Source organism: Megalops cyprinoides, chromosome 5 (genome assembly GCF_013368585.1).
Source record: "Megalops cyprinoides isolate fMegCyp1 chromosome 5, fMegCyp1.pri, whole genome shotgun sequence".
In the NCBI taxonomy this organism is placed as follows: Eukaryota; Metazoa; Chordata; class Actinopteri; order Elopiformes; family Megalopidae; genus Megalops; species Megalops cyprinoides.
In genome coordinates, this window is record NC_050587.1 from 28,912,136 (window position 1) to 28,935,085 (window position 22,950).

The 22,950-nt window shown below is 45.2% G+C and overlaps 1 protein-coding gene across 4 annotated transcripts in view; it reads right to left on the reverse strand.

Annotated features, from left to right (window-relative positions):
- Nucleotides 1-1,986: 1,986 nt before the first annotated feature.
- depdc5 (DEP domain containing 5, GATOR1 subcomplex subunit) overlaps nt 1,987-22,950 on the reverse strand; it is a 37,073-nt gene continuing 16,109 nt past the window's right edge. Inside the window, exons 26-43 of one of the 4 annotated variants that reach the window (XM_036528281.1) lie at nt 20,109-20,265; nt 18,144-18,304; nt 17,298-17,418; nt 16,552-16,719; nt 15,632-15,863; nt 14,509-14,642; nt 14,200-14,305; nt 12,910-12,972; nt 11,574-11,728; nt 11,146-11,226; nt 10,536-10,668; nt 10,319-10,427; nt 9,020-9,259; nt 4,640-4,809; nt 3,694-3,865; nt 3,257-3,317; nt 3,026-3,108; nt 1,987-2,350 (exon numbers count right to left, since the gene is read on the reverse strand). In XM_036528281.1, coding sequence (XP_036384174.1) covers nt 2,052-2,350; nt 3,026-3,108; nt 3,257-3,317; nt 3,694-3,865; nt 4,640-4,809; nt 9,020-9,259; nt 10,319-10,427; nt 10,536-10,668; nt 11,146-11,226; nt 11,574-11,728; nt 12,910-12,972; nt 14,200-14,305; nt 14,509-14,642; nt 15,632-15,863; nt 16,552-16,719; nt 17,298-17,418; nt 18,144-18,304; nt 20,109-20,265 — 2,645 coding nt within the window. In that variant the 3' untranslated portion in view covers nt 1,987-2,051. Of the gene's footprint in view, nt 2,351-3,025; nt 3,109-3,256; nt 3,318-3,693; nt 3,866-4,639; nt 4,810-9,019; nt 9,260-10,318; nt 10,428-10,535; nt 10,669-11,145; nt 11,227-11,573; nt 11,729-12,909; nt 12,973-14,199; nt 14,306-14,508; nt 14,643-15,631; nt 15,864-16,551; nt 16,720-17,297; nt 17,419-18,143; nt 18,305-20,108; nt 20,293-22,950 lie in introns of all 4 variants that reach the window. The other 3 variants (XM_036528282.1, XM_036528280.1, XM_036528283.1) reach the window with 3 other exon arrangements.

Genomic DNA, 22,950 nt, shown 5'->3' on the forward strand with positions numbered 1-22,950 from the left:
CTATATCCCTGACATAAGCAGCTTACTAAAAAGACTGGTTAGTCTTCAACATTGATCAATATGTGCTTGTGTAAGTGAGTTAATGCTTGTAGACCACCTCATTTTAGAATTCTAATTTGGACAGGCATATCCTGAATTTTTGAGTTTCTTGCAGCCTTTTGAAATGGTACAGCAAAAAGGGTTTGACACTGTCTGTCCACAAGAACAAATTAACAGAGATAAGTATCACCATATGTTTTTCTTTGCTTCTTATGTTTTTATGTTTTTCACTTTAACTCTGAAGTAACATGATGGCCATTTTGCATAGTTTTACTAAATTAAGGTGCTTTCCAAAAAGAATAATACTCAACACCCTATAAATAGATGAGTCATGCCGTTTCTAAATATTCTTCATGATGATTTAAATTAAAAATGCCCTAAATACTGGAGCCTTGAGAGGGAGGTCTACACCATTATAACCTCTGATATAGAAATGAGGAATAATACATTACATTATTACATTATTGTCATTTAATAGACACTCTTATCTAGACCGACTTACATATGTTACATTTTTTACATTCATGTTACCCATTCACATAGCTGGATATTTTTACAAAGGCAATTGTGGGTTAATTACCTTGGCCAAAGGTACAGCAACAATGCCCCAGTGGGGATTCAAACCATTTTTTTGGTTACAAGCCCTGCTCCTTACCGCTATGCTGCACTGCCACCCTAGTATTAATAATAGTGTTTTAGAACACAGTATTATTCAAGGATTATTACACCTATGCAACATAACCATCATTATCAAACAAAAAAATAGCATAACAAGACTGCTGCCTCATGCTATGCATGTAGACACATGTTCCACCGTGTCTGGATTTCATCCGTCAAGAATGAAACTAGATGTACGCACCGAAACATCCTTCTGTTCATTTCCAGAGCTTGATTTTCTACAGACAACGTTAGTAGAGTAAATACAGTATCCATGCAAAGTATTTTGTTTTAAAAACTATGAACACAACAGCCAAGTTACCAATAATTCTAAGTAGTCATAGGCCTTTTGCGTTATTTTCTGCCCAAGCAAAGCGGCTATTGTTTTACTTAAAGAGCTGGGCATCTCTGAAAATATTGTTGCATCTAACTGGATTTCCAGTAGACGACTTTCATCAAGCTATCCCCACAGGTTTTTCCTCATCTGAGTATTATCAATCCAGTAGGTGGGGTCACTACCAAATTTGCAATTCATTCATGCACTAAATAAATATGCTCAAGCAGACCAATTAAGTAATCGCCAACACCTGTGTACTGTAATAACACAGCCTGCCCTGAGCTTTCTGCTTAGCTCACAGCATGTTTGGTGAGCCATGGTTCTTTACCTCATTCACCTTTCCACCCTTCACATGTTGTCAACGATATCCACTTTGCTTCCTATGCAGAGCTATGCACATCAGCTGAAGGTACTACGTCTGCTCTCGCAGATGCAGCGCAGATTCAGAAGTTGAGGGAGACGTCCATGACTGTGGTTGTTGTGGGAAAGCTGTATGTAGCTTGCTAGAACACATTTTCATAATACAAAATGAACGCTAGCTTTAGCTGTTTCTGAAACAAATGTTTTTTTTCAATGTTTCGAATGATTTGTCCCAAGTGAACCTTGAATAGCCTTGAATAGCTTGAATAGCCGATTCTTCATAATCACAGTCGTTTTGGCCAAATGGTCTCTCCTCAAGCCACGAAGGAAATCCAGTCCTGGATCTAGTGATTTGAGCCCAAAAAGGAGAAAAATAAACTACAAGACACCACAAGTCATATTTAGACACCCCAAACCCAGGCTGGATAACTTAACTCTCATCTTTATTCACATGATTCGGCTGATTTCATTGGCTCAAATGATTCGATTCAATTGATTTCAGGCAAACAAAGAAAAGAGTCTGCCCCCCCCCCCCCCCCCCCCCCCCCCCCCCCTCCCCCCCCTCCCCCCCTCCTGTTCACTTGTTAGCCTTGATTCAAAAAGCCTAGTCCTTGACCTCTTAGTTTGTAGCAGAAAGTGTGTTGGGGCGCAGTTCCCCTCAGGGGGCGCTAGCGTTCATCTTTTCCACACAGCTCTCCCAGAAGCTGAGCAGTCGGTTGTCTTTGTTGGCGCAGAAGTCTGTGAAGTCCCGGAGCAGGCGGTCGGCCAGCCTCTCGTCCCCCAGGACGCCCGTCCGCCACGCCTTGGTGAGCATGGTGTTGTAGGCCCAGTTGTAGCCCACCCGCTCCTCTGTGCCGAACAGGCTCTGATTGGCTGATGTGGTGGAGTTGCGCCGACGACGCTGCTGGCCGCTGGAGTACTTCCGCTTGGAGTAGGGCAGCTGCAGGAAAACTGTTCCTGAGAGAGAGAGGAGGGCCAGAAAAAATGGATGAATGGAGATTATTTGGGTGCCGTGTATTGATAGAGGACACCTTGGTTTCCAACACAGAAGATGTGTATAACAGAATGTGCAAGCCAGCAAGCAATGCTTTAGCAATATAAGTGCAGCCAACACTAGACTTCATAGCACATGACATCAAGCTACAGAGAAGGGTGGACGTGTTTGGCTATGGGACCCTGGGAACCGTGAGGGTGAACAGTTTTGCAGGTGGGACTGAAAGTGACACTGCTGAGCGTTTCTGTAGAGGAAGAAATGCGGCGTGAAGGAACGGACGAGGAATGGAGGTGGAGACAGAGGAGAGAGGGAGAGAAGAAGAGAGGCTGGGCTGACGGGGGGAATGGCGGCCTCCCGGAGAGGACAGGAGTGGGAACAGAGCAGGGTGAGGAAGACAGACAGGACAGAAACTGAGGCAGGGGACATATCCAGGAGCAAGGAGATTAGGAGAGGTACGGTGGAACGGAGAGACATGCTCTGCTAGTGTCTGAAAGTACGGGTGGTGTAGCCTGCTGTCCGACCAGCAATCGAATATTTCAAAGGGAATCATGGAGAGTTTGATTCTGCTTTTGCAGGAATCACACGTGGTGAAAAAAAACAAAAAAAGTGAAAAAGTGCACACACACAGAGACACACACCTGTTACGTGGATGTACTGGGGCTTGTTCTCTGATGGGAAATTGAACGCAGAGGCTGAAAACTTGTCTTGAACAAAACCAAACCTGTGAAAAAGGGGGGGGGGGGGGGGGATTACAAAGGTAAGAAGCAACTCATCAATGTCCTCTGCCACCAGTTTTAGCACTACTCCACTCTTTGGAACATATTTCACATTTGCTCTCATGTAAGTCAGCTATTTAGATCAACACTGACCTGTAAAGTATGGCCTCCTGAAAAAGCTGCATTCTATCCCAGTATGTCTCTGGTTCAAATCCTGTCAGAATAGAGAATAGGTCACAAATAAGAGTTATGGGTGCAGTGTGTCATAAATACTCATTACTTGCATACAACACATTTAAAGATGGGGTAGATCCGAAAAGGGAGGACTGACCATTCATTCATGTTTAATGGGCATTAGACTGTGCATGAGAATACTGCAGCAAAAAAGACTGTAAGGAAGATAACTGCACAGAGGACAGTCATGATTAGAAAGTAGCTGAAACCCATCCTGGCATCCTCCACTTTAGACACATCATGGTAATAAAATTATTTAGGAGAAACAGGTTCTGCATTACGTGCACTAATAATTTATCTTGAAACTCATTTATAAAGGTTATGCGCGTGTGGCTGAATGGGCGTGAGCTCCTGACCCTCGAACAGGTTGTCGCTGCCGTCCCTCAGCAGACACTGAATGTTGAGCGGGATGAAGAGCTGGGCCCGCAGCGGGTCGCCGTACAGATAGGAGGGCAGGGCGAAGGGCACCTCCAGAACCGGCACCAGCAGGAACCCGCACGACGTGGCCTTCCTGTGCCAGCCTTGTACCTGCGGGAGAGAGGGGGAAGACCAGCTGGTCATAGCAGGTCCCCATTCTGTCCAAAGTCACACACGCCTACCAGCTATGTGTAATATTTCAACCATGGGAAAGTGAGGGATGCTTCTGCTGGAACTAATTGCTAATTTGAACTTATATATACTATAATACTTATAGTATTTTCAGTTGAATTGACCTAATGGGGTTGGTGAGGGATAGAATTTCTCACAAATCCCATCAGGTCTTATTCAATTGCACTGAAAAAGCTTTCATAACTATCAGCTGCAGCATAGATTCCCAGAGCTTAGAAATTCATAAAAATATCTGCCTCACTGTCTGTCTTTCCCAGCATGACTTCATGGCTGACATTTTTTTTTACCTTGCTTAAAAACTCACCTTAGTGCTGGTGTCAAATAGTAGCTGTGGTTTAAACCCACTTTAGCACAGTACTTAAGATAAATGCACTGCAGTGTCTCAATGATAAACTGTAATTGTCCCTAGAAAATGAACTAATAGAGTAATTACCTCAGTACTGTACATTTGTACAGTTGGATATGTTCTGGATATGTCATGTAGATTAAGCACCGTACTCAAGAGTACAACAGCTGTGCCCCACCGGCAACATGATCCTGTAACCTGGCAACAAGTCAAGCTCGCTGATCACTATGTCATGCTGCTGCTGCTCTGTACATTTATAAGGTGTATATTAACCCTTCGGATGCTGTCAATGCAGCATTAATACCACAATAATGGCAGACACCCCCCACCCCTGCTCTCCGCCTCACCATCTCAAAGAGCACGGCCGCAGTGACGGCCATCCAGTGCAGCTTGATCTCGAAGGCGGCGTTGGGCGAGAAGTTGCCGTGGTAATAGCAGCTGCACCACTCGGTGCGGTCGCTGCGGTTGTTGACGTCCACGTCCAGGGTGACCGTCTTCTGCTCCGGCACAGTGGCGGCTGCGGGAGGGACGTGCAGAGAATGCGAGAGAGGAAGAAACGAGACACAAAAAAAAAAAACCAGCAAGAGGAGAGATGTAAGGAAGAGAAGAGGGTGAGACAGAACGGAAAGCCTATGGGGAAAATGTGGTGGTCTGAGGTCAGCTCATGTCCCAGCAAATGCCATCGGTCTAGACCTTGACATGGAAAACATGCTTACTGTGGAAGGCATGATTAATCTAAGACCACTTACCTTCACAGAGGAAAGCCACAGCAAATTTAACAAGAAAAACTGGAGTGCAGTCAGTTTTTGACATAGCATTCTCTCTCTGATCAATTAGACCATTTACTTTCTCTTTTTCCTAGCTCAGAGATTTTTTAGAATGAAACTAACTGTAATACAGGAAAGGTGAATATCCTGCTCATCTTAAGATTAGACTTACAATGTCTAAGAATATAAACGTTGCTACCTGGCGTAATGTAAATTCAGAACATTCAAAAGTCACTTCAGTGGAACAACATCTATGATTCAGGTATTCACCGCTTTAGTTTTGAAAGAACATTGAAATACATATTGTATCAGACCCAAATTTTTAATTATAACCTGTTTAAGAAAAAATTTGGAAAAATACTTCCCAAATACCCACAATGACACTATGTCACTATATAGGCTCCAAAGTTCCAAGGTTAATTATTTTAGGAAAATAACTGTATTGCTGTGTGACTTCTGAAATGCTCCTGGACAAACAAACCTTTAAGGTCAGCGATTATCTTCTTCCTTATAAATCCATTTAATAGGATCATTTGTTCAAATTTGTCCTCACTGGGGTGCATACATCAGCGTTATATTTTCACTACAGCTGAAAAAAATAGAACTAGGACCCCAAGGGGCATCAAAGTGCCCATCACAGTTCAGTCACCATGGCAAAGGAACGGACACATGCCGCCCGCGGAGGATGTCCTTGTACCTGACGTGCTGTGACAGTAAAAGGCTAATGACATCATCGGTCCCCATGCTCCCCACGCCACAGAGCCAGGCTGCGCAAACCCGGTGCTGGGGATATTGGACATCCTAAAATGTGATGAATTAGCCCTCGATAATGACCTGCCCTCTATAATAGACTGACTGACAATTGGGATCACACTGGGGCCACCTGGTCCCCTGGTGTGGACACCTGTTTCCTGCAATTACACATGCACCTGTGGAAAAGGAGGAGCACATCGGGAGGCAATGAGCCAAGCCTACATTTAAAAAGACACATAATTACAGTAATATTTAAATTCATGTCTTCAAAAACCACAACTGATTAGGAGATGGGGGGAAAACAGTATACACACAGTATTGAGTCTATGAGGCCCTGTCTTGAGATGACTAATTCCAATCCCTACCTTTCAGCTCTGATCTTTCCAGCATGACTCACGTTTTATCTTTAACAAGGCATTGTAGCTTTTGCATGTTGAATACTCTGAAGACTCAAGATAAAGACTCATTGCATGTTCTACTGATTTCTACAACAAATGTTATTTTCAGCACACAATTTCTTCTTGATCATGCATTTTTCCCCTTAATTTAACTGCTGCAATTCTGAACAAATGACAGAAATGAATGGTTTGTGACTGTATGCAACTTGAAAGGTTGTTTAACATAAGGGACCCAGGCTTGTGTTGTTCGCAGACCTAATTTACTTTCTTTAGAACACCAAACCAAGCAGGAGGCAATGCCTTCAAAGCTCCTGAGATACAAATCGGCCCCCTCAAGGAAACTGGCTTAACCCTGGCCCAAGTGAAATCAAGCTGCCATTGTGCAGAAGGTTTAGAAATTTCTCCCGCTACGGCAGGCTCTCAGACAGCCTGTAAACAATGACCTGTGAACAGAAGCGGACTCTGTCACACAGGCAGACTGAGCAAGGCAGTTATGTAGGTATGAAAACTGGTCACAGTAGGGCATTCTGCAATAACCTATATAACCTAAATAAAATGTGAATATTTACAAGACGGAACGAGCAAACCAGGCTTGGGGCAGGGATGGGCAACTCTCGTCTTCCAGGACCATGGGGTGTGCTGATTTTCTTAGATCTCTGCTCTTCATTTTACTGTTGTAGCTGCTGATTTGACAGTTTAGTCTGAAAGGTAGCCCATAAACACACTTGTCTCTGGACCTAGAAGACTGTAATTGCCCACACCTGGTTTAGGGGATTGCCCTTTCTGCAATTCATCACACTTCCATATACAGTACCTGTCAAAAGTTTGGACACACCTACTCATTAGGGTTTTTCTTTATTTTTACTATTCTCCACATTGTAGAAGAATAAAGACATAACAACTATGAAATAACACAAATGGAATAATGCAGTGACCAAAAAAGTTAAACAAATCAAAACTATATTATATTTTAGATTCTTCAAGGCAGCAAAAAAATATTTTTTTAAATAAAATTTTTTTTGGAAAGAATTTCATACAGAAGCTTTGCTCTCAATGGTGAGCAGCTGGGCTGATGCAGAGTGATTGACGTGTATTGACATGTGAGTGATTGATACTATGTGAAAAGTGAAAGCGATACATAGACAAATATGAATAGTGAAGTTGATGCCTAAGAAACCAAATTTCTTTAAAGTCTTTAAATGTCTTTGAATGCATGTTATCTTAATCAGGTGTGTCCAAACTGTAGACTGGTACTGTATATGTACATACTTGCACATACATACACACAGAAGACTCTACAAGCATAATGAAGTGAAACAGAGAAAGAAGGGGCTAACACATAACACTGTCACAGCGTTGCTGACACGCTGTGAGAATGTTAGGCATTCGCTGGAGGGAAGGAAGAGAGAGAGAGAGAGAGAGAGAGAGAGAGAGAGAGAAACAGCCCACACCACTACACTACAGTACCACAGCCACTACCACAGCATGCACTAGATGCTACCACACTGATTAGTGCTCCGATTCGAGGAGGGGGAGGGGGGGGGGCGACGTCCAGGGCAGGAGGCAGTGAGGGATGGGGAAGGTTTTAATCTACAATCACAATCACAGGGTGTGAGGGGAGGGGCATGTGACATGATGCTCCACCTTCTACGAGCTGGACCAATCATGGACAACGGCATGCTACCCAAGGTTGATGCCAGAGGGGAGGGGCTATAAGGTCCAAGAGGGAGGTCGCACGGAGCCAGAGATGACATCATGGGTATTAGAAAAGAATGAAGAGCATCGAGATTTGCTGTCGTCGCAAAGGATTTTGATTCTTTTGGGTTTCAGTTCAGAAGTCGTCAAGGATGAGAGGGCAAATATTGAGAATCATGATTGGGAGTGTTACGGGCATGCGTGTAAATGCATGTGTTAGCATCTGTGTTGTGGAAATCCCTCCACATGTGTGAGTGCATGTAGAGGTATAATATGCCGGGTGTGTGCGTGTACACATGTATGTGTAAGTGTGTCTATAGGCCATTACAGTCTTATCAGACAGGCTGGATCCACTGCTGCTGCAAACTATAGCTGCCTTCTCGTCTTCTGTAGTCTCCTCTATTCCTGTAACTGATCACCCTACAAGGCAGCACAACCCATGGAGAAACAGCATGCATCACCTCAATATATTCAGAAAATGGATCTCACCTAACCACTGAGGCCATCACATGAAGGTGTATGCATCTTATATTTAGCTATGTAGCTAACTTATCAATTGATTGTGCTGTTCTGAATCTGTTTGAAATATTTGCTAAGGAAATATTGAAAAATATTTATAATATTTATAATATAAGAAAAATATTGTCAGGGTGGCATAAAACAGCTTTTAAGTAAGCCAACCAGTAAGCCAATTCACAAGCTAGTGAAATTCATAGAAAAAAATCAAGCTATCCTCAATGAAACTCCATCTGTAAAACCTATTTATTTGAAAAACAAGATAATGCTTTGACAAAGTATATTACAGTGTTATGACCAGAGTGATGTAACACTGTTCTATAAAAATGTGGTCATTGTGGTCAAGGAACGTGTTTAGTGTTGTAGTAGGGGAGGAAAGGGTTTATGAGGAATATGTGTTACAGCATGGATCAAGAAGCAGCACTGAGGTAGGTTTGTTGGACAGCGAACATGTATCTGGCTGGAATTGGAATACCACTGAGGAGACTGCAGGCTGCGGAGCGGGTTGGGTTTATACGTGGCGGCTCCATGCGACGGACCCCCTCTTGGCGCTGCCCGGCCCCAGGGGATGCTGGGAGAGGGGGCAGGCTGTGTGTACCTAGCAGTGCTGCGGCCTGGCTGCGTCCTCCGAAGCTGCGGCTGAAGGAGCTGTGCCTACTTGCGTACGAGGCCGGGCGGCTGGGTAGCCACGGCAGCAGGAAGGCGGGCAGGTCACAGGGGCGCCGCTCCTCCAGCACGAAGGCCACCTCGAACCACTTCCGCTGGAACAGGGCGAAGTCCTCCAGCGCGGCCGCCGACCAGCCCCCGGCCGCTCCGCTGGGGAGCTGGTTCGCTGGGCCTGGGGGGAGTTGGACAGGAGTGAGACAGAGGATACAGGGATAGGTGTAGGAATAACACTGTACAGTATTATTAATACTGGGGTGGCAGTGTAGCATAGTGGTTAAGGACCAGGACTAGTAACCGAAAGGTTGCTGGTTCGATTCCCCCAATTGACTCAGTAAATATCCAGCTGTATATGGATAACATTGCAAAAACCTGTAACTGATGTAAGTTGCTCTGGACAAGAGCATCTGCTAAATGCCAATAATGTCATGTAAAATGTAATAATGTACAGGGGAGCAGGACATTTTCAGACAGTGGACCGGTGTACACTGAAGGCTAGTAATGGGGTCAGAATCTGACTGACAGAAGATGCATCAAGAGCTGGGACAGAAGCTTTGCTCTCAATGGTGAGCAGCTGGGCCGATGCAGAGTGATTGACATGTATTGACATGTGAGTGATTTTACTATGTGAAAATTGAAAGCGACAAGATGTTGGACGTCAGTTACAAGAAAGTGAAGTGGAAGGAGTCGAGAAAAGGTCAACTGACCCCCATTCCTGCAAAGGACTAAAGACACGGTTATGAAACCTCAGCCCACTAGTGCCACATCCTGTGTGGACAAGTGAAGCTGCATGGTTGCAAAGACACACTCATTATGAGAGGCAGGAGAGCAACATATGCCTCCACGCGTTACTTTTCCCTCAGCAACAGATCTGGGATCAAACCCAAAACTAGGTTAATGGTTGAGCCACCTATTAGATCTTGTTGTTAATGGTAAAAGAACTGAAGATACTGTTCCTCTTCCTCATATGTTTTGTAAACCGCATGGAAGAGGAAGACGGAGCAGGGAGTGGTGAGAAGAAGACAGCAAGAGAGAGATGAGAGAGAAGTGAACATGTGGGAGATCACCCCGATGCTGAGATGAGGAGGGTGAGACTGGGATTGGTTTGAGTGATGGGCAATGTTGTTTTGGTGTGTGTGTGTGTGTGTGTGTGTTTGTGTGTGTTTGTGTGTGTGTGTGTGTGTGTGTGTGTGTGTGTGCGTGTGTGTAGGCATATTGATACTATAAGCCTCACCCCTATCAGTGTCTCTCTCAGGCACAATCCTGTAGAAATAGAAGCCGTAGACGAAGGTACGCATTGCATCCCCTGATGCATGTGCTATCAGGCCCTCCTCCAGCATTTTCTACAGAGGGAACATACAATATGTGAGAAACACACACACATAAACAGATATATACACACAATGACATACACCATCTCATCAGACAAGTATCTGTGACAAGCATTTTACCTGCATGATGTCCACGGCCATCCCCTGTGTGGCCACACCCTCAACATTGCTAACCAGCCAATGGACAACCTCGGCGCTGATGAAACAGTGAGGGGTCAGCCCCTTCTGTTCAGGTAAGAGCTGCACACCCGTCCTGCACAAAAGACGCATGTAACTCAAGCATCATCCCTGATAGCAAGCATGCAGTTACTACTCATAAAGCCATCACACTTCACTTTGGGTGGCGTCCGTAACACAAAAGAAGGTCACTGTCACACACATGCACCGAGTTCTGCTCTTACACACACACACACGCACGCGCGCACACACACACACACACACACACACACACACACACACACACACACACACACACACACACACACACACACCAGTGGATTGAGTCTCTTATCCAAACATATATATACACACTAGTGATGAGGGTCTCACTCACACACACACACACACACACACACACAGTCTCATCTGGTGGGTGTTTCTCTATCTGTCTCATACACACAGTCTAGTGAGGTGGGTCTCTCCCTCTCTCTCTCACACACACACACACACACACACACACACACACACACACACACACACACACACACACACACAGTGAAGCGGGTCTTACGTGGGGTGCTTGATGGCCTCCAGAATTTCCATCAGAGTGGAGGAGGATGACAGGCTTGAGCCCCCAGCACCAGACTGTCCACTGAAACACAGCAAAACACCGCCACTTACCATTACCATTACAGCAGCTTCCAGCATGACCACTGCTTCTGCATTTCCTCACAATCAGTCACCATGGGTCACATCACCCACTCTGAGTTTACTAAAAACACTCACTCCACATGTCAGAGAAACTGGCCCAATCATGATTTCCTGAGAAGATTCTGTTCTGAACATGTTTGCTGTGTTGGATTTTGTTACAACAGTTTTTTGTGGAATGAAACCCTGCAATGGATCAAAGTGTTCTGCAATGAAATAAATATTTCCTTTTCCTCAGGACATGCTGGTACTGAACTCTCACCTCAGCCCAGCCTCCCCCTCCCACCTCACCTGGTCTCCGTGGCAACCCCAGGTGTTGTCCCTGCCTCCCCAGCAGCCAGAGCTGCAGAACTGGCCCCTGTGGCAGTTCGGTCCCCTGCCTGAGCAGCCCCCCTTTCTGCCGTCCCACTCTCCACAGGATTGGCTACTGCCTGATCGACTGCCATCTGCAGGAGCCAATCAATGAACATCAGTTCTAATGAAATCGATGTCAGCTCAGGATGGGGAAGCAGACAGTTACATGCATTACAGCTCTCTTCATGTCTGCAGCAGTGGTTTATGTGACTGAGAGAGATTGACAAACACTTAGTTTCACACTGGCTATTGATCCAGACCATCAATATATTTCTTAAAGTACTATACCTTCCCTAGCTTTAAGAATCAGTGTATTTGGATAAAAGTACCTAGATAATTTACAAGTTGTTCACTACTTCAAACACAATTTAACTCTTCCATCCTAAATGTGAAACAATGTATTTGCATATATGAACAAGGAATTACTTTAGTTTAATAATTTAATAATTTTCAAAAAATTTTAATTGATAAAGCTTATATTTAAAGTAGACCGTTACTTTAAATATAGGGCAGCTTGGTGTAATCCCTCATTAAATGATCATTTTGTGTGTCCATGCAATGCACTAAAAATAAGGGCTAAATGACAGTAGGGTTCCTGCTCAAATCAGATTTACACTTCCCATAACTTCTCATGTTTTCAGGCTTACCATGCAGTCTTGTTTTCACCGCTGCATTAAAATCCACATTTCCAGGTGCGCTTTTAGGTTTTACCATTCACCAGTAACTTCAACCATTGAGCTGAGCAAACCTGTCAGCAATATCACCTCAATGACAGTGGACGAGGGAAAATGACATCACGCTAGCGAGGTGGCAAGACAAATAAATGCACTGCGGTCACCATTAAAGAAAACAGTAAGAGTAAACTCCTTTTCAGACAAGGGTGACATTAAATGAAGGTGGGGCCGCTCTACGGGATGGTGGGGTGTTGGACTTTGCGGATCTGTGAAGACATCGTGAGCCCGCAGGCAGTGAGAGAATGACTGGAATGGACCCCTGGGCTCCCTCGTCACACTGACAACGGCTGAGACGTGGGACCTGTGGGACGCTCCTGTGTTCATTTCCCGTGGGCAGACGTGCGGCCACGTCGGTGCAGGCCTGCGCAGACACGCAAACGTCCAACCACGTGGCACGACAGAGATGCGGTGGGCGGAGCAGGCGCACGGAGAGCCATGCGGTTAATGGAAGCTGAGGTTTACAGCTACACAGAGAGCTACTCTACCGGCGGGGGGGGAGGGAGGGTTAGAGGTTTGGCTGCTCCCTTAGGCTTACTGACCTGAGAATGATAGATGTAGGACGAGCGGGGGCTACGGACAAAGTCCAAAAAGAAGGCAGCATCCTGTCAGCGCAGGGGAAGAACGGGAGAGAGGGGAGCGGAGAGAGCGTCAGAGGAGGCGGAGAAAGACAAAACATGTGAAGAAGGAGAGGCAGAGAGAAAGGAGGGAGAGAGGGAGAGGAGGAGCAGATGGAGAGAGAGACAGATGTCAAAAAGGAGAGGAAGGGAGGAGGGAAGGAATTAGGGGAGAGGAGGAGTAGAAGGAGAGAGAGACAGATGTGAAGAAGGAGAGGAAGAGGGGAAGGAAGAGGGGAAGGTAGGAGGGAAGGAGAGGGGGAAGCAGAAGGAGACAGAGAGACAGATGTAAAGAAGAGGGAGGAAGGAAGGAGAGAGGGAGAGGAAGGAGCAGGAAGGAGAAAGAAGGATGTGAAGAAGGACAGGAAGAGAAATGAGGAAGGGATGGAGAGGAGAGAGGAGGAAAGAACAGTAAGGGACAGAAAATTGAGAGGAGGGAGAGCAGACGAAAGACAGGATAAAATACAGAACAAACCAGAGAGAGAATAAACCACTGAAGGGCGACGCTACCACAAGCACCAGCACATACCGTGGAAAAAACCCACACACTCCACACATACAAGCAAAGACATGCGCATTTAACACCAAAAGCCCAAATTTACTCAAGACTATAGAAAAGAGAACACGCAAACACACAGATTTCTTAACTGTCCAAATCATAGGACTCATACCTTCATTATTTTGATAAAAATAAAAAAAAGCTAAAAGAGACATCTCTTGCAGGTGACAGAGACAGTGATCCCACAGTAAGAGTGTAACTTGCTCCTAAGATGGCATGCTGACATGTTCAAATGGCAATCAGGACAGCAGCTAACTAATCTCCAACGGTATTCCAAAACATCCTAAAAGAAGCAATAAACTCTAATCCAACAGTGCTGTCCTCAGATACTGATGAAGGGGACCTAGCCCTGACCTGAACTTGGACCATTTCTATACATAAGAAAGGGGAAATGTCTTTTATCTGCAACTAAACGCACAAAGAAACCCTAAAGGTCCTCCAGAGGTCAGCTGTGCATGAGAAGTGAGTGAGACTGGATCAGCTTAAATGCAAACTGCCATATCAGGTCGCATTAGAATGACTCAGATACAGGCCAGGCAGATCAATGTAAACAACGGCCTACAGCTTCTAGCTATATCAGCGACATTCACTTGAGCCCCCAACACTAACTCACGCACCAAATCCAGAAAGCACCTGTTCTCCACAGCGGCACTCACCTTGCGGGGGCTGTCCACATAGGTTGTCATGCTGACGGCTGTGGATTCATTGGAGGGCATGGTGGACTTTCCAGCAAAAAGTGCAGCCTGCTGCTCCTCCAAACTCCTAAAGACAGGAAATGATGTAATCAATGATGTCAAATCAGGCACCCACCATCCAGGAGAGGACACCAGAGTCCTCAGCAAATCCTGCCCTTTAGGAACTTCAAATGGCGGCTGAGCTGGAGCCAGGACTTCCACGACCAAAACTGTCAACCAAATGTATTTTTCCAGCGTGCCAGTCACCACATGACCTGGAGACCGACTCACTTGTGGTTGGCCTCCATCTCCAGCAGGGCTGATAGAGCAGAAGTGCCCTTCTTGCCTTGAGGGGGTGCTGTAGGCTCAGGGGGATACACCGCGAGGGGTCCCGTTACCTGCAGGCCCTTCATCGCTGCTCCTTTCTATAGGGAAGGAGGGAGAGAGAATATGTTGGAGAGAAGACACATAGGAGCACTGTGATTGTGTGTTCTGTAAAGGATCTGGGTCACTCTCCTCTTCTGTATGGTCTACACCAGTGGCTCTCAGCTTGTTATCAAGCAGCTGCAGCAGTTAATACTCAGTTGATCATTTGAATCAGGTGTGTTGGAGCAGGGAGGCATCTAAAACATGCTGGGCAGTGGGCCCCCAGGACCGGAGTTGAGAACCACTGGTTTACACTACACAGACTTGAAGTGAAAGGAAAATAATACAAATAAAGTGAAGGGGAATATTTGCAACCAAAACCAAGTTTATTACAACGGTTATTTTCAGCACCCTCAAAATGTATGAAATAGGGCCATGGCCATCTGGTAAGGAGAGAATTGTGCTTCCTCAGCCTTGTCAGGCCAAAAACCCCTCGGAAACAGATGCACCTATTTTTTTTTTTTTTTACTCAGCTAGCTCTGTAAGGTTTCAACCACTGATGCATCCTGACCTCACCTCCAGCTCTGGAAGCAAGACCCTTGACGGTAAATGACACACCCTTGGAGACCAAAATGCCCCAACACAAAGCTGAAGGCTGTCAGTAAAGACAGCTCTCACTGATTGCGACTATGTCTCCTCTTCCACTTCCCTGTGTCGATGACATTTCTACCTGGCATGGATGCCAGAAGACCTAACTGCAGGTAATATGTAGTGCTTTGGCAGGAGTGTGACGCAACATGAAGCTGGAGGCTGTCAATGAAGACAGCTCTTATAGATGCAAAGACAATGGGATCTCTTTGACCTCCCCCCGTGTGAGCGGTAAGCAAGCCAGGCACACAGGCCTCCAGTGACACTGACATCCAGTCTGTTTCCCCTGACCTACACACCACGCTGTTCAGGATTGCTCATTGGATTTTTTGTGAGTAGTTGTGGTTTCAGTTTTGGTATCAGTTAGCCCCTCCCCCCCTGCTCGTTGCTACCGGCCTACCCGGATGATGCGATCGGAGCGGTGCCGTCTGCGGATGCGGTTCAGTCCCTCCAGGAAGCGAATGAAGCCGTCCAGCAGGGCCCAGTCCCCCACCCCTGCGAAACCTTCGCGTCCCGCCCCTGGCCCGTCCCCGTACACGTCCCAGCGTCCCTCCACCTCCGTCACGCGCCGCGCCCCCCCGGCCGGCAGCAGCAGGAAGCGAGTCCGCCAGAACTTCAGAGAGTCGATGAGGCTGAGGGAGGGAGAGGGAGGAGACACAGCGAGGAAAAGAGTTTAACATCTACCTGCACCTCTGTAGCTCCGGGGACTCCATCACTCTGGCAAATGCAGAAAACCTAAATCTTGCCCTCAAAACTACTCTCATGCCACACAGAGATTTGCAGGAGGTACATAAATGAACTATAAAAGCGTTTATAAGAAAGAAGACACTGCTGAGGGAGTCTTTTGTATTTTGTTGAATGTTATTATACTTGGAGTTGAATCAATTCACAATAATGCCTTGCACTGAGCATCATCAGAATGGAAAATAACTACATGTTCTTCTCACAGGTAAATGTAATGTATGCAGAATATCTACATGTACTATATCCTTTTCATTGCTAAAGTTTCAGGTGGGTTCAGAAAGTTTCAAATGCTCTACATTATTGGCCTAAAACTGTAAACCTAGTACCTATGTGAAAATAGGAACATATCAGACATGTTCTCAGAAATAATAGTCAATATACTCTATATGTACCGCTTTCATGCTTTCAGAATATTATCTTTGAATTTTTAAACCATGTTAAGTGGCCAAAACTTTTGCACACAGCAATAAGTTTTTCATCTTTCAGTGGCCTTATACCAAAGGAAATCACACTGAATCTTTCAGACGTATGCAGGGTCAGGGATTCTCATCTTTAACAGGACTTGACAGTTAGAACCTGAAATCCTCCGAGCCAGCAGAGCAGATATACTGGTCCAGGTAATTCCACTTGTACTCCTCCAGTCGCTCGTGGCCGAACTCCACCCAGCAGGAAATGAACTGGGCGTCTGAGTGGGGCGGGCACAGGCTGTAGCTGTACTGGATCTGGGCAGACTCATAGGGATACCTTTCACACAGAGCGAAGCCCCCAAGACACACACAAACAAGGACGGAGATGCACAAGGACAGAGGAGACAGAGGGTGTAGGTAAGACAGCAAGAACTGACACTGATACTGACAAGTTTATCAGATCTACAAGGCAATGATGTGTCTCACTCATTACATTACATTATTGTCATTTAGCAGATGCTCTTATCCAGAACAACTTGCATAGGTTACAATTTTATCCATTTGTACAGCTGCATATTTACTGAGGCAACTGTGGGTTAAGCACCTTGCCCAAGGGTACAGCAGTAGTTCCCCAGCAAGGAATCAAACTGGCAACCTTTCAGTTACTAGCACTGCTCCTTACCACTACACCACACTGCTGCTACCAAACATAATTTGGACGAAGGCTAATTTCAGAATTCATGACCGTCTTAGTTTTGATTTCAAGTCTTAATCAACTGTTAAAAAAAAAAAAAAAAAATAGCTAAAAACAATGTAGCATCACACTGTTGTTGACTTTAGTGAACGGCAGGCCATCAGGACGATGGTTCACCGTTGTACATCTTCTCAATATCAGGGGGCTTTGGCAGAACTCACTTGGGCAGGTAGCGGGTGACTGTGATGATCTTGTCCTTCAGGCAGACCTTGTGGAAGGTGCGACCCATGCTGAGCCAGTACAGGCTCTCCTCCTCCTCAGGCCTACGCCGAGACACCAATCCTGGGGGAGTAAGCACGAGACAGAATATCGTAAGAAGAAATTTAGCGAAATCAGAAAAATTACAAAATGTTTCATGGCCTAGAGGCCATTCCACAAAATAAAATGACAGCCTGACTTATATTAATACTGGTTAGAATACAATACACATTTTTCCTCAAAACATCCTGTTACGGGATTTTTTTACATGCCTTTACATGTCCTATCCATTACTCCTCTTAAATGCTGTTTGCATTTTTGTAGACACTTAAACTGCTTTGTGTTACTAGCACCACCATTTTAACAAGCACTTTATTTTAAATAAGACTGCATTTGTACTGCCATTACTAGTTTTATTTGATATGTGAATAAAGGAAAGACAAAGAAAACAAAACATGTTCAGTCATGTTACATTTTTTGTTTTCCCTAACAGCATCATTTTTCAATATTGTTTCAGGATAATTTGGTATCGTGAACTCAGTTTTATTAAACATGTCATATCTTGAGCTGAGTGTTTCGTCTCATGTCTATGAGGGAGAGATACCAGCCTCATTTACATATAATTTCCATAATGCATACAAATCTGGACCTTTGGTTACATCCTGCTGTAAAGCTGTGGGTGTATGACTGCAGTGGAAATATATTAGAGCAGGATGGTAGAGGAGGAAGACTGAGAGCTTGATAATGGAGCAGAATGTAAGAAAGGCAGGGGGCTAAGAGGGAGGGAGAGAGAGAGAGAGAGAGAACACCTCTGGAGTAGAGAGGGCTGCTGCTCAGCGGGGGTGCTGCAGTGGGCGGGGCCTTTCTGTTGCTCGGCTGGACGATGATCTGGTAGCCCTGCATCAACCGCTGGCAGATAAACTCCTCGAAGACCTGAGGCGCGGTCATCACAGGGCCCTCGTCATCTCGCCTGAGAGAGAGCGTAGAAACAGAGAGGGAGAGCGAGAGACAGAAAGAGAGAGAGCAACAGACAGAGGGAGAGGGGGAGAACGAGAGAGAAGGGGAGAGTGAGAGATCGACAGACAGACGGAAAGAAAGAGTGAGAAACAGAAAGAAAGAGTGAGAGGAGAGAGGGAGACAGAAAGAGAGAGGCAGAGCAATAGATGGAGAGAGAGAGAAAGAGAGAGAAGGGGGGAAATGTAAAGCAGAGAATGCAATCAAAATGAGAGCTACTGTACACAACAGAGGTCCATGACCACGGCCTACCACACAGCAATTCTGGTTGATTAAATGGTGATTTAAAAGTGTAGCCATTGGTTTACAGACAATACACTCTTAAAGCACCTGTTAAAAAAAACATCATTTGCAAATTTTAAATGGTGGAAAAGAGGTAACATGCACACAACGCCCACACCCAGGATGCTTAAACCGCATAATTTAGAGCATTTATCCAACAAATAAATATGTGAAACAATGCATAGTGATCTGAATTACCTATAAAATTTACCTGCAACCACTGTAGCTTGTTAACATTACTTAAGACTACACAATATATACTCTTCAGTCTACAGCCAAGTGGAAAAATATGTCAACACATGGTAGAACCACAAATCCAGACATATTTCAAAATATAGCCAATTACACTGCATTTTGAGCAAGAAATCTGACCACAGCCCTCATAACCAAGACGCTACATCTGACAAAGCCTGCTTAGCTCGGCGAGATTAACACCTGTGTTTTCTGGTTGGCCTTATCACTAACTGCCTTCTCTGCTGCGATGAGTCACTCAGTAGCTGCACATTTAGAAACTTCAGTTTCAGGGAGAAAATAGAAACTAAGCAGGCTGTCGCCAAGCCTAAAGTGGGTCACCCCTACCCATCTACTCTGAGGTACAATAAACAGTGAGCAGAAACATTAGCACACTGGCTGAGCTCCCAATGTCAGATGGGAATGTGGAAAATAACCAGCACGGGGCCTTAATGGGTCTCATTATGGACTCCTTGACTTTCTGCGACTGTCTAGGAAAAAAAAAAAACTATTCTACAAACAGAAAGTATTGTTTATTAACACCGGACTAACAAAAACAAAAATTGTAGAAATTTTCCAGGGGCAACAAAATGGAGGTGCAATTAATGTGTGTTCACATTATACACTAGGACCACAATTCAGCTCGCCAAAGATCATTAACAGCCCATTGATCATCTATGCTCATTTTATATGTGGCTAAATACTGGAGAGCAAATTAGAGATCTGGCAACCAAGCCTAAACTAGTCCACATTATTAACTCACCAGACAGCCTACAGATTTCAAAATACATTCCCATTATAATACTGTCTCACAAGGTTACAACTGGGTATGCCAGAGGGAACTCTCCTCCATCCACTTCAACAAAGAGACCGCTGCCACTGCATGAAACCACACCGGTAGCTACTAGCCAGCTAATGCACCTTTCTGTTTATATTTGTTAAAATATGCAAAAATACTCTACAAACTGTTCAAAATCCACCAATGTAACCAAGTAACAACATCAGAAATTTTGAATAGTTCACAGCAAATTCACCACTACTGATAAAACTTTATCAACCAGCCATCAAAAAAGAATGGCTGACACCATTTTGATTCGCAGACCCCCAGGAGGGGATGATAAGCAGGTTCCTAGCGAGATATAGTTTTCTCCTTCTCAGACTGTGACCCCTCATGGGTTATGTGACCTATAGAGCAGCTTCACGGTCGTTATGCTGCAGTGTGTGTAGGGTGGGCATCCTCAGTGAACCTGTCCAGGTCGGTGTGGGGCAGCAGGTCATAGCAGCCCTCCGTGTAGTCGTTCTGCAGGGCTTGTCGGTCAGGAAAGTAGTCGGTGGTGAGGGGCAGGCAGGCCGGCGTGGTCAGGGACTTCCAGTCCACCCCCACTGTGCAACAGAAGCTGGGCACTGTCGGGGGAGCAGACAGCAGGAGGGCTTGAGGGAGACCCCCCACCGCACACGCACACACAAACAGACACACACACAGACACAACACGGACACAAAAAATACACACACCACCGGGCGGGTGGGGAACAACAGAAGTGAAAGGGGGTGTAAAGAACAAGAAGGGAGTACGACAGGGGACGGGGTGATGGGGGAGGGGGGAGAGAAAAAGGGTCAAACGGAAAAGAAATGCATGTGTTGGGGAGCAGGATTCAAAAAGGTAGAGGCAACAAAGGAGTGTGCAGGAAATCAAGGAAGTTAAAAGTCAGGAACACAGAGGGCAGACAGAAACAGACAAACACAAAAACAAGACAGAGAGAGGGGAGAGAGAGAGAGAGGGAGAGAGAGAGAGAGAAAGAGAGAGAGAGAGGGAAGAAAAAAAGGAGGCATGTTATTCTCATTGTCCTCATTGCTCTTGATGATGATTGCTTCCAGTGGCACTGACAGTGCAAAGCTCAGATCAACACATGCAAGTGATTAAGGAATTACTGTGACAATTGTAGGGCCCTGTCGTGTGCAGAACAAAGGAAGGGAAGAAGCAGCCAGAGTGAAGGTGCGTTGCATGCTCACATCCACACACAGGCATGCAAACATACACAGGAAGAGAGCACACACACTGAGGGAGACAGGAGGGAGAGAGAGAAAATGGGTGCAGGTAGAGGAAGGGGGTATGCTTTAAAGCCCAATTAAAATCCAATTAAAATCAACCAATTAAAACACCAATCTGTATCTTAATTACAGTGAAACTCAAAAGCACTGCAAACACTCTCACACAAACTAGAACTGGGAATGAAAAATGAACACAGTTCCTTCAATTCTACCGTACTCACTCGAAGCTTGAGTTTTACTGCACATTGTATTTTTTTTCCCCATGAAGAGTTCTTAGCTGTACCTAGTAGAGAGTACCATTGATTTATCTCAGAGCTTTAATGTTTTCTAGTGTATTACAACAATCTCTGATTTTTTCATACTGAGTTGGATTCCTGATGCTGTATAAATTACAATTAATGTAAATTACTCAGCAGGTGCAGAAGGAAACACCCCAAGAAACTCATACTGTGTTGGATTCCTGATGCTGTATAAATTACAATGAATGCAAATTACTCAACAGGTGCAGAAGGAAACACCCCAAGAAAACATGAGAGAAGAGGGTGTGAGAGAGAGAGAGAGAGACATGCCAGGTGATTGATACTGGGTTATTTCAACGCATTTTCCAGAAATCAGAGAAGTCTCATTTCTTGTACAGTGAAAAAAGCTGTGAGTTTGCATTGCTGAGTCAAATAGCAGTTGGTCAGATATGGGGGGGTGCTTACATCCATACCCCCTCCAGTGTGTGTGGGGAGAAGGAGAGAGAGATACAGAGATAAAGATACAGACAGAGAATGATGGGAAAACAAGAGAGAGTGAGGAGGACGAAACTAAGAAATAAGACATAGTAAGGACAGTAAGACAGAGACAGAGAGGGAGGGAGGCAGAGGCTGACAGAGAGTGAGAGGAAGATAGGGAGAGGTGAACAGAATTCTCAGAGCTCCAGTCCTGCAAACACACAAGCAGTGAGTGACCACAAAGAAACCCAACAGAACAAAGCAGACCTCGCTACACCAGCCTTTAACTGCAGTTAAAAAATCAACACTGACAGCTGGAACACTCAGTATGCACTGAATGAGTAAAAGAACACCTACTGCATTCCTTTTTCTAAATTCTTCCCTCCCTGCAGACAAAAATACCTGAGCATCTAATCAGGCACCACTGAGTGACTTGCCCGTTGTGACTGTGTGCTGGGGGGGGGCTGCTGCAGTCTTAGCCAGTACATTTCAAAGGTAATTCACCTAAGGTCACCTGACCAAAGGCAAACCAATAAAATCAAGTCTAGAAAACAGTCCCGCAGCCCACAGAGGCAGGGGCAACTCACAGGGCTAGTTGACAGCAACCCAGCCCTGGCCCTGGAGGGCCACAGCATGCATAGGCTTTGGGTCCAGCCAGTCACTTAATCACTGGAGACGTGCGACAGGCTTGTCAGTTGTCTTGTCAGTAGTAACAGTACAACCCATTTAGTCCCTTGTTCTGAGATACATTTGTCATTTAAATTGACCTGGTAAAACAGCTGGACTGTGGCACTCCAGGATTGGACAAGCCATGAGCGAGAAAAGTAAACACCACTCCCTACAGAGTAAAAGTCTGTACATCCCTAAACGCATCCCCATAAAAGCCCTGCATGCTTTGCACCAATCTTTTTCAGAGTTGCATTATGTAATTTCCTGTGTGCGTGGAGTGCAATCACAGATAAACAGGCACATATCACAAAGTGCATATTTAATGGTTCATCGTTTGGGTCATGAGTTTTTCTCAACCGGTTCTTCACCGCATTGCCATCCTCCATTCCAGCAGTGTAGATTAAATTCAACGTTTAAATCCACAGACTGATCAAATCTGCAGACGGTCTTGAGCACCGCATAGATGGAAGATCAAAATGCACAAGTGAGGAAAAGTTAAAGAAAAATTATAAAAGCCCATTCAAACTCAGCTGCAATCAGAAACATAAAATGCAATGACTAACAACAAGATCATGCATGACTTTATATCAAGACTGTTCGACACATGCTGACGGAATTCAGTGAATCATGTGAGTGGCTTAGGGATCGCTGGAT